Source organism: Myotis myotis, unplaced genomic scaffold (assembly GCF_014108235.1).
Source record: "Myotis myotis isolate mMyoMyo1 unplaced genomic scaffold, mMyoMyo1.p scaffold_m19_p_8, whole genome shotgun sequence".
Taxonomy (NCBI): domain Eukaryota; kingdom Metazoa; phylum Chordata; class Mammalia; order Chiroptera; family Vespertilionidae; genus Myotis; species Myotis myotis.
The window spans coordinates 47,779,970-47,792,618 of NW_023416390.1; the positions used below are offsets into that span (position 1 = coordinate 47,779,970).

Sequence of the window (12,649 nt, forward strand, 5' to 3'; positions counted from 1 at the left end):
ATTCAGTTCAGAACCAAGATACAAGGATGGGAAGTTCTCATCTGCTTAAGTTTAATAAACAGGTAACAATTTATATACAAGATTTTCACCTCTAAGCGTAATCATACTAAGTTTAATTAAAATTACAGTGGATCTTGAAGATTACTTTCAAAGAAGGCAATTTAACATTCACAGCAGCCTCTTTACACTAACCCTAAATGTAGTTCCCAGAGAACAAATGAGAAATGAAAATGAACTGCTTAAAAAACATTTAAATACACTATTATGTGCCAGATTACTAATGAATTAAGTACAACTTAACTTTCTGAGGTGTCAGGAAAGGCGACCATGCTCTTCCACATAGTGCCCCTTCCCTTAGTGTCGCTAACAGTTACAAACCATTATGCTAGAAGCACAATTTAACAGTGTATAGACATTTCCTAAATTCTTAAATCCTTTAGAAAATGTAAAACCTGTAATGTTGCCAACTTCAGTGTTAAATAAGAAAATTATACACTTAAAAAAATTTAGCCTCCCCTGAGAACATATTTTTATTGATTTTTAGAGAGAGAGAGTGACAGATAGACAGACAGACATCAATGTGAGAGAGAAACATGGATGGGCTGCCTCCTGACCAGGAGTTGGAACCTACAATCTAGGTATGTGCCTTGATTCAGAATCGAACCCAAAACCTTTTGGTATACTCCAACCGACCTAACCACTCAGCTAGGGCAAGATACACCTTTTACACATACAATCCAAGAGCCATAAAAATAGTTACAACTGTGTTAGTGCTGAACTGAAAAAGCATATACTAACTGGGAAATCTCTGCTCATATTCTTAATATTGTAGCTGTAATTATCTAAGTTCTTGTAACAATAAATTTATTTCAATGTCTCCAGAGTTAACCTACGCCATCCTATCAACATTATTCAATCCAGTAATTCCTATATAAAGAAGTACAAAACTCCTGAAGTTTGAAGAAACTTTAGAAATAATCTGGTCCAATCTTCTGATTTTATAGATTGAGAAGACTAGAGAGCTGAAGTGACTGGCTCAAGGTCACAAGTGGGAAAAAAACAAGAGTTTCATGATTAACTACTCTATAGCTTCTCTGTGGAAACCAGCTTATTTATAAATATTCTAGGTAATGGCTCATTTAACTTTCCAGCATACTGACCATAATGCAATGAATTATGACTAAATTTTAAGATGAAGTTTTACATAATTAACATGGCTTAATATATAAACAAACAGGTTTTTCATTTGTTTTAAAAATTAATTCATAAATAAATGGAACAACAAATCAATGTTTCTCTAAGTCAATAAATAAAAATTTTTACAAATCAAGAGTAAAAGCCCCAGCTAGTTTGGCTCAGTGGATAGAGAGTCAGCCTACGGACTGAAGGGTCCTGGGTTCGATTCCAGTCAAGGACACATGCCCGGGTTTCCAGCTCGATCCCCAGTAGGGGGTGTGCAAGAGGCAGCCAATCAATGATTCTCTCATCATTGATGTTTTTCTCTCTCTCTGTACCTCTCCCTTCCTCTCTGAAATCAATAAATATATATATATTTTTAAAAAATCAGTCAAGGGCCGAAACCGGTTTGGCTCAGTGGATAGAGCGTTGGCCTGCGGACTGAAGGGTCCCAGGTTCGATTCCGGTCAAGGGCATGTACCTGGGTTGCGGGCACATCCCCAGTGGGAGATGTGCAGGAGGCAGCTGATCGATGTTTCTCTCTCATCGATGTTTCTAACTTTCTATCTCTCTCCCTTCCTCTCTCTGAAAAATCAATAAAATATATTTAAAAAAAAAAAATCAGTCAAGGAATCATTCATGTTTTAAAAATAACCATTTTAAGCCATAGCCAGTTTGGCTCAGTGGATAGAGCCTCAGCCTGTGGACCAAAGGGTCCAAGGTTCGATTCTGATCCAGGGCATGGACCTTGGTTGCAAGATCCTATCCAGTCCGGGCCCTGGTCTGGGCTCGTGCAGCAGGCAACCAATCGATGTGTTTCCCTCTGTCTTTCCCTCTCTCTTCTACTCTCCCTAAAAATGGAAAAATATCCTCGGGAAAGGATTAACATAAATAAATAAATAGCCCAAGTTAAAAAAAATTTTAATATCAAAAATTGATGTCTACATTTATAAGTATGATTTAATTCTATTTCAGAAGGAGATTGCTGCTTATTTTAAGCCACCACTCAAACTAAAAGAGCAGATTTCTTGTCTGCACTAAAAGTACAAAGTCCCAGTTTCAACAGTTTTCTTGAGTATTCATTATACTTGCCTGTAGCAAATGTCAATGCAAGATTTGCCCCGCAGAAATAAAAACACATTGAGTTCTTATTAGGACCATATATGCATTAACATGTAAGTGGAAAAACCACTGACATGTAAATCAAATGAAAACTGAAACTTGGTGCTAATATTAAAGCCGGGGGTGGTAGCATAAGATTTGCAACAAACTCTTCAATCACTTGAGTCAATTATCTATGAATTCCCAAGTAAAACACCCTGGTACACTAGAATACTAAAAACATAATACATTATATTTCTGTTGAAATACCTATTAGTAAAATAATAAGGAAAAAACATCAACACATATTTCTTTAAAACAGCAACATTAAAAGAATTATTGATGGAGTCCTGATAGCTAACAGAACTAGTTCACTTTATTATGAATAGCTACCAATTTCCCTTTAAAGAATGAACGCTGCCTGACAGAAAAATCTAATTTAAAATATACAAAAGGACAAAGACCTTACTTTGAGGCTAGGGATAATGCAAGACCACATTTAAAAGCACCACAAACTAAGGCCTTTAGTAAGTCCCAATAAATGCAATGTATGCCCTTCACTTCACTGGTACAAGAACTACCGAGCTCTTACTCAAAGCCAATTGTACATAGAATTTTAACAAACCTAAATATTTATTTTTGAAGCCCAGTTTCATGATAGTCTAAAATAAAAAATATCGTTTACAGATGAAGAAACTGAGGTTCAGAAGGATGGTTGAGCCAGCCCTGGCTGGAAAGCTCAGTTGGTTGAGTGTCCTCAGGATGGCCAAGGTAGTGGCTTCTCTTCCCCATCAGGGCACATACAAGAATCAACCAATGGACAAGTGGAACAACAAACTAATGTTTCTGTCTCTCCCTTCCTTTCTCTATAAAATAAAGTAAAAAATCAAATAAAATGGCTGAGCCAAAAACAAAGCAGTATTTTCTAACCTAAGAAGTTTGCAAACTTGCACCGTCCTGACAACAGAGGAAGGCGACCCTGACAACAGCCTGCAACCATCAACCCCCCTCCCCCCGAAAAAAAAAAGTAAAAAGCAAACACAATTAAAAAAAAAAAAAGCGCACGGAATCCTACAAAACAAGACCCTTAACGACCCCAGGGCACCAACGATACTGAATCATAAAGAAAACATTAAAAAATGTAAAGTGAACTCTTTAAGACTTATTATAAAAATAATCCCATCTCAAATGGTTAAAATATAAAAGGGGGGGTGTTAAAATGGGTAAATTTTCTGATACATAACGAATATTAATCAGAGAAGAGGCTATTATAGATATCTGTGCCTTTTCTGGATTTTATGGCACAATTTCCAAAAATGTTCTCACACACACATACACACGCACCATCATCCTTCCGAACCGGTAAATTACTGGCCATTCTTTGCCAAATGAAAATACATACACACACACGCACATGCTCCCCCTCTCTGGTTCTAGCTAATGAAAGTTAACGTACCCCCAAAATTTCCAAAAACATTTAATTATTCCTTGGAAGCATTTGTGATCATTTTTTTTTTTTTTTTTGCAAAAACTAGGTCCTGCACTGTTATGAGAAGTACTTCACTGTTACGAGAAGAAACTGCACAAAATGGTGCTGTTATCACGTTTTCCGAACGCCTGGGAACTCTCCGCTCCCGCAGACCTGGATGTCGCTCCTTTCCGAGGCGCCGACGACACACACTTGCCAGCGAAGGCAGACGGAGCCCAGGAGCCGTCATCTTCCCCCTCGAGCCGTCCCCGCTCCCGAAAGGCCTGCGCTGCTCGCGGCCGTGGCAGAACCTGGAGACGCGCCGGGCCGCGAGGGCAGAGCCCGCGTCTCCGTGTTCGGAGGGAGCCGAACCCGGCGGCCCGGGCCGCTTACCTGGCCCCGGCAGACGCCGCCTCCGGGAGGTGGAAAAAAGGTCGCAGGAGGCAAGCCCGTCTTCAGCCGAGCCTTCCCCCGGGGACCCCGGCCCCTCGCCCGCTCCTCTCCAACCCGAACCTGACAGGAGGTCAGGCTACACCTCCCCTGACCCCGCCAACCCGCCTGCCTCCCCCACCTGAGCGTTCAGTCTCACGACGCGGAAGCATCAAAACCCAGCGCGGCTCCCCAGAGTTCAGGCCGCCGCCGCTGCCGCCATATTACAGCCTGTGCGGCAGAATGCGTCAGGGAGGGAGGCGTGCGCCGCGACGGAGAGGGCGGAGGCCGGCAGGGGGAGGGCCGCGGCCGCGGCCGCGGCCCCGGCCCGGGTGACGCGGCGGGAAGCCCGCTCCCGAGCCGGCCTCTGCAGAGCCGGAGCCGGCGCCACGGCCCGCGGGGGTCCCCCTCTGGAACCTGGCAGCCCTGAGGTCTCAAGGGGAAGACGGTTGAGTCGGCAGGGCCTGTGGCGCCGGCTCCGCCCCTCGTCTCCGGCCCTTCCCGCTCGCGTGCCCCGGGGCTGCTGCTGCGAAGGACGCCGCCGAAACAACGCGGGCTTCAGGCCGCTCACCTGCACCCGCACTGTCTCCTCCTGCCGGGCCGGTCCTGCGGAGCGCTTCAAATCTACCGCCGCCAGAAAAGGCGCTAAAGCCCACTACCCGCCTCCCTCCCCCACCACCCAGTCGCCGTGTGGAGGGGACGCGTCGCGCCGGAAGTACGTCACGGGTCGGTCGACCTTAGCTCCTGGTGCTCCCTTGATTGGGTCACCCCAGCCCTGCCTGGCGTTCTAGGGTGTTGGTGCTGGTTAACTACCTAATTTATAGGTAGTTTAGTTGATTGGGACCGTTTGTAACTACATGTAAGAATGCCAAATAGTTCGCGAGATGAAGTGCTTCACTTAGAAAACACTTATTTGTCGTCTTTATTGGGAAGAAAGCCCTCCCTTGAAGAAGCTCCCAGCCAGTCTGGGTGTCTTGGAGCCTTGTCCTTACACCAACAAGGTAGCGGATTCTATTCCAGGCCAGGGCACATACCTAAGTTGTGGGTTGGCTCCCCAGTTGGGGCGCAACCCATGGATGTTCTGTTTATCTCTCACATCCATGTTTCTCTCTCTAAAAAGAAAGAAAGCCCTAGCTGGTTTGGCTCAGTGGAGAGAGCGGGTGACTCGGGACTGAAGGGTCCGGGGTTGTGGGCTCATCCCCAGTTGGGGGTTTGCAGGAGGCAGCCCATGGATCAATGACTCTCTCTCATCATTGATGTTTCTATCTCTTCCTCTTTGAATCAATGAAAGTATATTTAAAAAAAATAAAAAGCAGCCCTAAGGCTCAGTGGATAGAATGTCAGCCTGAGGACTGAAGGGTCCCAGGTTCGATTCCCATCAAGGGCATGTACCTTGGTTTCTGGCACATCCCCAGTGGGGGGTGTGCAGGAAGCAGCTGATTGATGTTTCTCTCTCATCAATCTTTCTCTCTATTCCTCTCCCTTACTCTCTATAGAAAATCAATAAAATACATATTTTTTAAAAATAAATAAAAAGCAATAAAAACATAGGTGAGGATTTTTTAAAAATGAAGCTTCCAGTTCAGCTTCTAGTTAATGCTATGACACAATTTTTTTGTAAAAAAGAAAAAAAGTGCTATTTGAGGAAAAAGGAAAATTACAAAGTCATTGATGCTCGTTTTTTTATATTTCACAATACCCCATGGTATAGGTTGTTATTGTTTTGCAGATAAAGAAATGTAGGCACAGGGAGATTAAGTGGCTCCTCTTAAACACAGTTTCTAAATATCAAAGCTAGTCTTTGACTCCAAATACAGTGCTCTGTAGGGGAAATCAGACATATACTGTTGTTATTTTAAGAAGTAAGAATCCCTAGATTATGTTAGAAATAAATGCCCACTGCTATTTGGGAGGAAGGGTACTGGGGCAATCCTTGAGGGGATGTGGGCAAGTTTTAAAGGAACTAGCTAAGGGAACTTAGGTTTTATTATTGTGTAAAAAGAATGTAAGTTATAAAAAATAAAAGAACTTAAGTCATTATTTAAATTTTTCACTTATTTACGGCCTGTGAATTAATTATCAACAATAGTTAGACATGTGGTACATGTAAGAGTCTTGTAAAACAGGACAATTCCTTAAGCCATTGATTGCCTTTATTGCAAGGGAGCAACAGCATACTCATCTTTAGACAGTTAAGTGGTTGCATGATTTACACTTTGCAGTGAGGAGGGCAATTCTGCAAGACCTTAAAAAATCTGATTTATATTAAGCATTATTAAGATGGATTTTCTTGAGTATTGGTTTGTTTGATTTTTGTTTATTCAGCTTTCTTCAGAATATATATATATTTTTTTAAATATATTTTTATTGATTTTTTACAGAGAGGAAGGGAGAGAGATAGAGAGCTAGAAACATCGATGAGAGAGAAACATCGATCAGCTGCCTCCTGCACATCTCCCACTGGGGATGTGCCCACAACCCAGGCACATGTCCCTGACCGGAATCGAACCCAGGACCCTTGAGTCCGCAGGCCGACGCTCCATCCACTGAGCCAAACCGGTTTCGGCAGAATATATTTTTAATTAGATATGACATACAGATTAGTTTCTTAGACTTCTACTTACTGATAGAGGTAATGTGTAAATGACATTGGTCTTACATTGGTGTATTACTCTTTCTCATTCATTCAGTCAGAGACATTTTTGAAGAAATGTTACAGATCATCCTATATAATAAAAGCCTAATATGCAAATAGACTGAACAGTGCAATGACCAGTCGGTGGAAGGGGCCCAGGCCAGCGAGCAGACGAGCAGACGGCACCAGACCAGCCAAGCCAGGTGCCAGCAGGTAGAGGGAGGGGACAGTGATTGGGGAGCAGCAACCAGTGGTGGCGGAGGAGTGATCGGGGGGAGGAGCAGTGCCAGCCACCTGCTGGCCGGCGCTGTCCCTTGATCAGCCCACCAGTCGCCTCCCACAGAGGGAGGCCACTGGAAGAGGCCATCGGAGGAGGCAGCAGGGCAGCGGGGGGCAGGGCCAGCCGCTTGCCAGCCAGCTCTGTCCCCCGATTGGCCCACCGGTCACCTGCAGAGGGAGGCCAGACTTGGCTTAAGCTGTCAGTCGGACATCTCCCAAGGGATCCCAGACTGCTAGAGGTCACAGGCCAGGCTGAGGGACACACCCACTCCCTGAGTACACAAATTTTCATGCACCAGGCCTCTAGTCATACCATAATTAGCATATTGAAGTATACAAAGGTAACATTACTAATCTTCTTCTATATATACCATCTTCCAAGAAAAATACACATATATTGTCAATGTAAGAAACATCTATACCTAGAGAATTTTTATGAGTTCATTTGAGCCAAACTGACAACAACTCCTGGGGAGAAAAATCTCAACAAATTGAGAATATGCTCTAGAGAATGTCAATTTTGCAGCTTATTTTATATATTAGAATCAAAGGAGGTGAGGTAAGAAGGTTTAATCTCTCTTGGTGGGAGATTAAGAAGGTGGGAGAAAGCAAAATGGGGAAATCTCTGGGATTGGATAAAAAATAAAATGGAGAGATACTTCTTTTACATTGGTGGGTACAGAATGGTTAATAATGAACATTTATAGCACAAGGAGTTGGTATTTGGGGGACAAGATAACAATGAGGGATTCTGTGTCCTGGTTTTCTGGTGGTGGGTGTTCCTTGAGGGGTCTGGAAAAGGAGAGTACTCTGACATTTCAAAGGTATGTTATCTTAGATGCAAAAAGACAATAGACAGACTCAAGGTAAAGACAGGCCTTTGTTAAGGAAGCTACAGGCCTAGGTGTGACTACCTGTTTAACCCTTTCAGTTAGAGATTTTTATGTTCAGATCATCTCATGGGGTTACTTTTAGTCTCTGAGTTTGTAAGGCCCACCATGCAGGCCTCCTCTGAGCTTGTCAGGATTAGTATGTGACCCCTTTTTAATCCATAATATGAATTGTCTTATAATTATTTAATAGTAAAATATTAATAAGTACTGTGGGATCTAAAAAAAAATAATACTTTTCCTCCCACCTTCTAAATTCTTCAAACTGGGCTAATAATCAAATTAACGGAGACAGATTAATAGGAGAAAAATCAAATTTTTAATACATGCTCATGGGGAATTCACACAGTCATGAAAATTCTAGCAAAGCAAATTTAAAAGAGTTTATATGATCAATTGCTATACTTGTTGAAGTTATACAAATAATCAGGCCAAATTCATTGAAACTAGACTTATGCAGTAAATTAGTCTTAATTTGGCTATCATTGAGAAAAATGAGGGTGATTTTAGAAAGAAAAATTGTGTTTCAATAGAATCTTTAATATACCGTTGTGGACATTAGATTCTAGTTTAGTTAGTTGTGTTTAAAGTTTTATTTTTATTTATTTTTAAAATATATTTTATTGATTTTTTACAGAGAGGAGGGGAGAGGGTTAGAGAGTTAGAAACATCGATGAGAGAGAAACATCGATCAGCTGCCTACTGTACATTCCCTACTGGGGATGTGCCAGCAACCAAGGTACATGCCCTTGACCGGAATCGAACCTGGGACTCTTCAGTCCACAGGCTGACGCTCTATCCACTGAGCCAAACCGGTTAAGGCTAAAATTTTATTTTTCACCTGTAAACTGAACTGGGTCATGAATTTTTCTTGTTTTCTTAGATATTTGACTACAACTCTCTGAACCAGCAATTTTCAATCAGTGTGCCGAAAGAATTTTTTAAAAATGCAATATCTGACTATTTAGTCAGGAGCACTGACTGACCTCTTTTCCCTTTGATTGTTAAATAAAAAAAATGACAACAGGCAACACAACAATAGCTATCCGGTGTCAGTAAATCAAAAGTATACCTCCCCCCCCCCTCAGATTAGCAAAATATATAATATAATATTGGTGTGCCACAGAATTTTAGTAAGTAGTTTATGTGTGCCATGAGATTACAAAGATTGAAAAGCGCTTCTCTGACCTAATGGTTTCAGTTTTCTCCCATCCTTGGAAATATTGAGAATTAAAACTGTATTTTTTCTGAAACTTACAATTACAATCCACAGCTGGAAGACATGATGCAAACTTCAGACATCATCACAACAGCTCATGCTTAAACAATCTCAGTGACTGATGCTATGTAAGCCAAGCAAAGTTTACCTGAGCACCTGATGGCATCATCAGAGACATTCAAACCACAGGCCAGGAGTATCTATCAGCTTGTCACTGCCTGCCCACATTTTCCACCAACTGAAGGGAACCAAAGTTTTACCCCCTGAATCCGCCTTTTGGGATGTTGATTTTAAACTGGTAATTAAGAAACAAAAGACTCAGAAAGAACCTTGGACCCTCCCCCTCTTTCCTGCTCAAGAAAAATCTGCTTCAGGAAGGATATTGCATTAGCCTAAATAGCTTAATTTGAAGTATGTATGGTAGATGGGGCTTCAGTCAGAGGCCTGTTAGGTTGATAACCCCTGTGTCCCAATGCTTCTTAGTTGCCGAGCAAGGATTTTTCTGCTGTGTGTGTTCTGCTCTTCCTCAACTGCCTGTAAATCACCCAGTTCTCACTTCTGAAATCCTAAGACCCTATTTCCTTTGCTCAAAATGTCTTATATATCCAATGCTGCCTCATTGGAATTTCATGCTCATGTGAATTTCCCTTGTGTATGTATTAAAATTTTATTTTCTCGCCGAGGCCGGTTTGGCTCAGTGGATAGAGTGTCGGCCTGCGGACTGAAGGGTCCCGGGTTCGATTCCGGTAGGGGGCATGTACCTGGGTTGCGGGCACATCCCCAGTAGGAGGTGTGCAGGAGGCGGCTGATCGATGTTTCTCTCCCATCGATGTTTCTAACTCTCTATCTCTCTCTCCCTTCCTCTCTGTAAAAAATCAATAAAATATATTTAAAAAAAAAAAAATTTTATTTTCTCTGTTATTTCTCTGTTTATTTCTCTGTTAATTTCTCTGTTTATTTCTCTGTTATTTCTCTGTTTATTTCTCTGTTAATTTAATTATTAGTCCAGCTGGAAGAATTTAGATGATGGGAGGAAATGCATTAATTACTTTTAGCTCACACAGTGCTTATTAGATACTAGGGGCCCGTGCATGAATTCCTGCACCTTGAAAGGCACTGTGGGCCTCAAGGCTGCAGTGAGCACAGGGGCCGGTCTTGGCGCATCCTCCACGTCCCCACCCGGCCCCTACCCTGTCTACCGGCAGCCCTGCTTCCAACGCTGCCGCTCCCATGCACTGATGGTGCCAGCCCCACTCGCACCCGCTGCCAGCACTGAGTGATCGTGACCCGTGCCGGGCCCCAGCAGCGGGTGCGAGCACTCGGTGGGACTGGGACCGTGAAGCATGGGTTAATTTTCAGTAACCACTAGAGGCTCACCCCAATGACAGTGATCGGCGCCCTGCCTTGGTCTGGCACCCCTGCTCACCTGCTCCACCATCCTGCCACAGCCAGTGCCCACCATGTTCCATGCTCTGCTGTCTGCTGCCGATGCCTGCCATGTTCCGCGCGTGCCCCTTGGTGGTCAGCATACATCATAGTGACCAGTTGTTTGGTTGTTCAGTTGTTCCACTGTTGGGTCCATTTGCATATTAGGGTTTTATATAGAGAGATTATATATATTACAAATGGTGAGATTTTAGAAGATTCTTTTTTTAAATATCTTTTATTGATTTTTTTACAGAGAGGAAGGGAGAGGGATAGTCAGAAACATTGATAAGAGAGAAACATCGATCAGCTGCCTCTTGCACACCTCCCACTAGGGATGTGCCCGCAACCAAGGTACACGCCCTTGACCGGAATTGAACCTGGGACCTTTTAGTCCGCAGGCCAACGCTCTATCCACTGAGCCAAACTGGTTAGGGCAGAAGATTCTTTTTTTTTTTTTAAGATTTTGTTTTTATTTATTTATTTATTTGGTTAATTCTCACCCAAGGATATTTTTTCCATTGATTTTTAGAGAGCGTGGGAGGGGGAGGGAGTAAGAGAGAGAAACATCAAAGTGAGAAAGACACATTGATTGGTAACTTGCTTGGACCAGGCCAGGGATAAACCTGCAACCCAGATATGTGCCCTTGACCAAGAATCAAACCTGCAACACTTTGGTCCAAGGGCCAATGCTCTACCATTGACCCACACTAGCCAGGGCTAGAAGAGTCTTGAAAGATGTTTAGAAGCAGCATTACAAATAGCTGGTGCTGAGCCATGACAAAATTTTCACTGCTCTTTTTCTTAGGAAAAATTGTTTGTTTTTTAAAATTGTCATTTTCTTAGTGTTAAAATATATTTTTATGAAATGATGGTTATGAAATGTGGTAATTGTTTTCTTTTTTTAAAATATATTTTATTGATTTTAGACAGGAAGGGAGAGGGAGATAGAAACATCAATGATGAGAGAGAATCATTGATTGGCTGCCTCCTGCACGTCCCCTACTGGGGATCGAACCCACAATCCAGGCATGTGCCCTTGGTCGAAATCAAACCTGAGATCCTTCAGTCCGCAGGCCAAAGCTCTGTCCATTGACCCAGAGCAGCTAAGGCTGGTAATTGTTTTCTTTCTCTAGATGTCCTTATTTGGACAAATGAAAAATTGGCATACTTTTTTAAAATCCAAAATGTGTTTATTGGGATGGTTTCCCACTCATCTTGATTTGAGGTACTTTTGGTGCTGCTTCCTTCTGAAGGAGCGTTCTTCTGTAAGCCTTGCTTTTCCTCCTGTTGGCTGACAGAGAACCATGGAGCAACCAACACACAAAACTACCGTTGGTGCATGGCTAAAGATGGTGGTGATTTTATAGCATCCTGGGCATTTTACATCCATGAAATAGGAATTGGGGCTCTGCACCAGGCACTTCTTGTGTTTCCTCTTCTCCTCTTCTGGAGGGGGATGGAGGAGATACTTAGCGAGAGGCATATTGTCCTGGGGAGGGCGTCACTGCCAGAAAGTGGCATACTTTTTTTGGTCCCAAATATGTTGACATTTCACTGGTCTGTGAAATCCCAAAGTTTCCCAAATGGATTTGACATGGATTTATTTTTCTAAGGGAGTTGTTGCAAGTACAAGGAAGTGTTATCTCCAACAATACTGTGGCTTAAAGAACAAAGGATTTATTTCTCTCTTACACAATAGATCTGAGGTGGGTAGGCCAAGTCAGAGCACAGTTTTACTCCATATAGTCATCCAGGACTTCACTTTCTTCCATGGTGTTATTCCAACATGCTCAGAGCCTTGACGTTGCATTAGGGTGTGTTGGCTTGGGTTTCAGCTGGCAGGAACAGAAAGAAGTAATAACATTTTAAGACCTAAACCAGGAAATAGCACATGCACTTTGGCTCTAATTCTGTCAATGAGAACATGGCCAAATTCAATTACAAAGTGGGAAATGTAATATTGGTGTGTGTCCTGAAAGAAAAGAAAAAGGTATTTTGGTGGAACATTAACAGTCTGGACCACA

General features: G+C 42.7%; 2 protein-coding genes across 5 annotated transcripts in view; both read right to left on the reverse strand.

Moving 5' to 3' along the window:
• PPIG (peptidylprolyl isomerase G) overlaps positions 1 to 4,859 on the reverse strand; it is a 50,130-nt gene extending 45,271 nt beyond the window's left edge. Inside the window, exon 1 of one of the 4 annotated variants that reach the window (XM_036318905.1) lies at positions 4,317 to 4,452. The gene's annotated coding sequence lies outside the window, so the exon portion shown is untranslated. Of the gene's footprint in view, positions 1 to 3,919; positions 4,055 to 4,138; positions 4,234 to 4,316; positions 4,453 to 4,745 lie in introns of those variants that run through there. The other 3 variants (XM_036318908.1, XM_036318907.1, XM_036318906.1) reach the window with 3 other exon arrangements.
• Positions 4,860 to 11,663: 6,804 nt separating this feature from the next.
• Positions 11,664 to 12,649, reverse strand: LOC118661847 (40S ribosomal protein S27-like). Its single transcript, XM_036320305.1, has one exon. It carries the CDS (start codon positions 12,106 to 12,108, stop codon positions 11,836 to 11,838), a length of 273 nt encoding a protein of 90 aa, XP_036176198.1. The 5' UTR covers positions 12,109 to 12,649; the 3' UTR covers positions 11,664 to 11,835.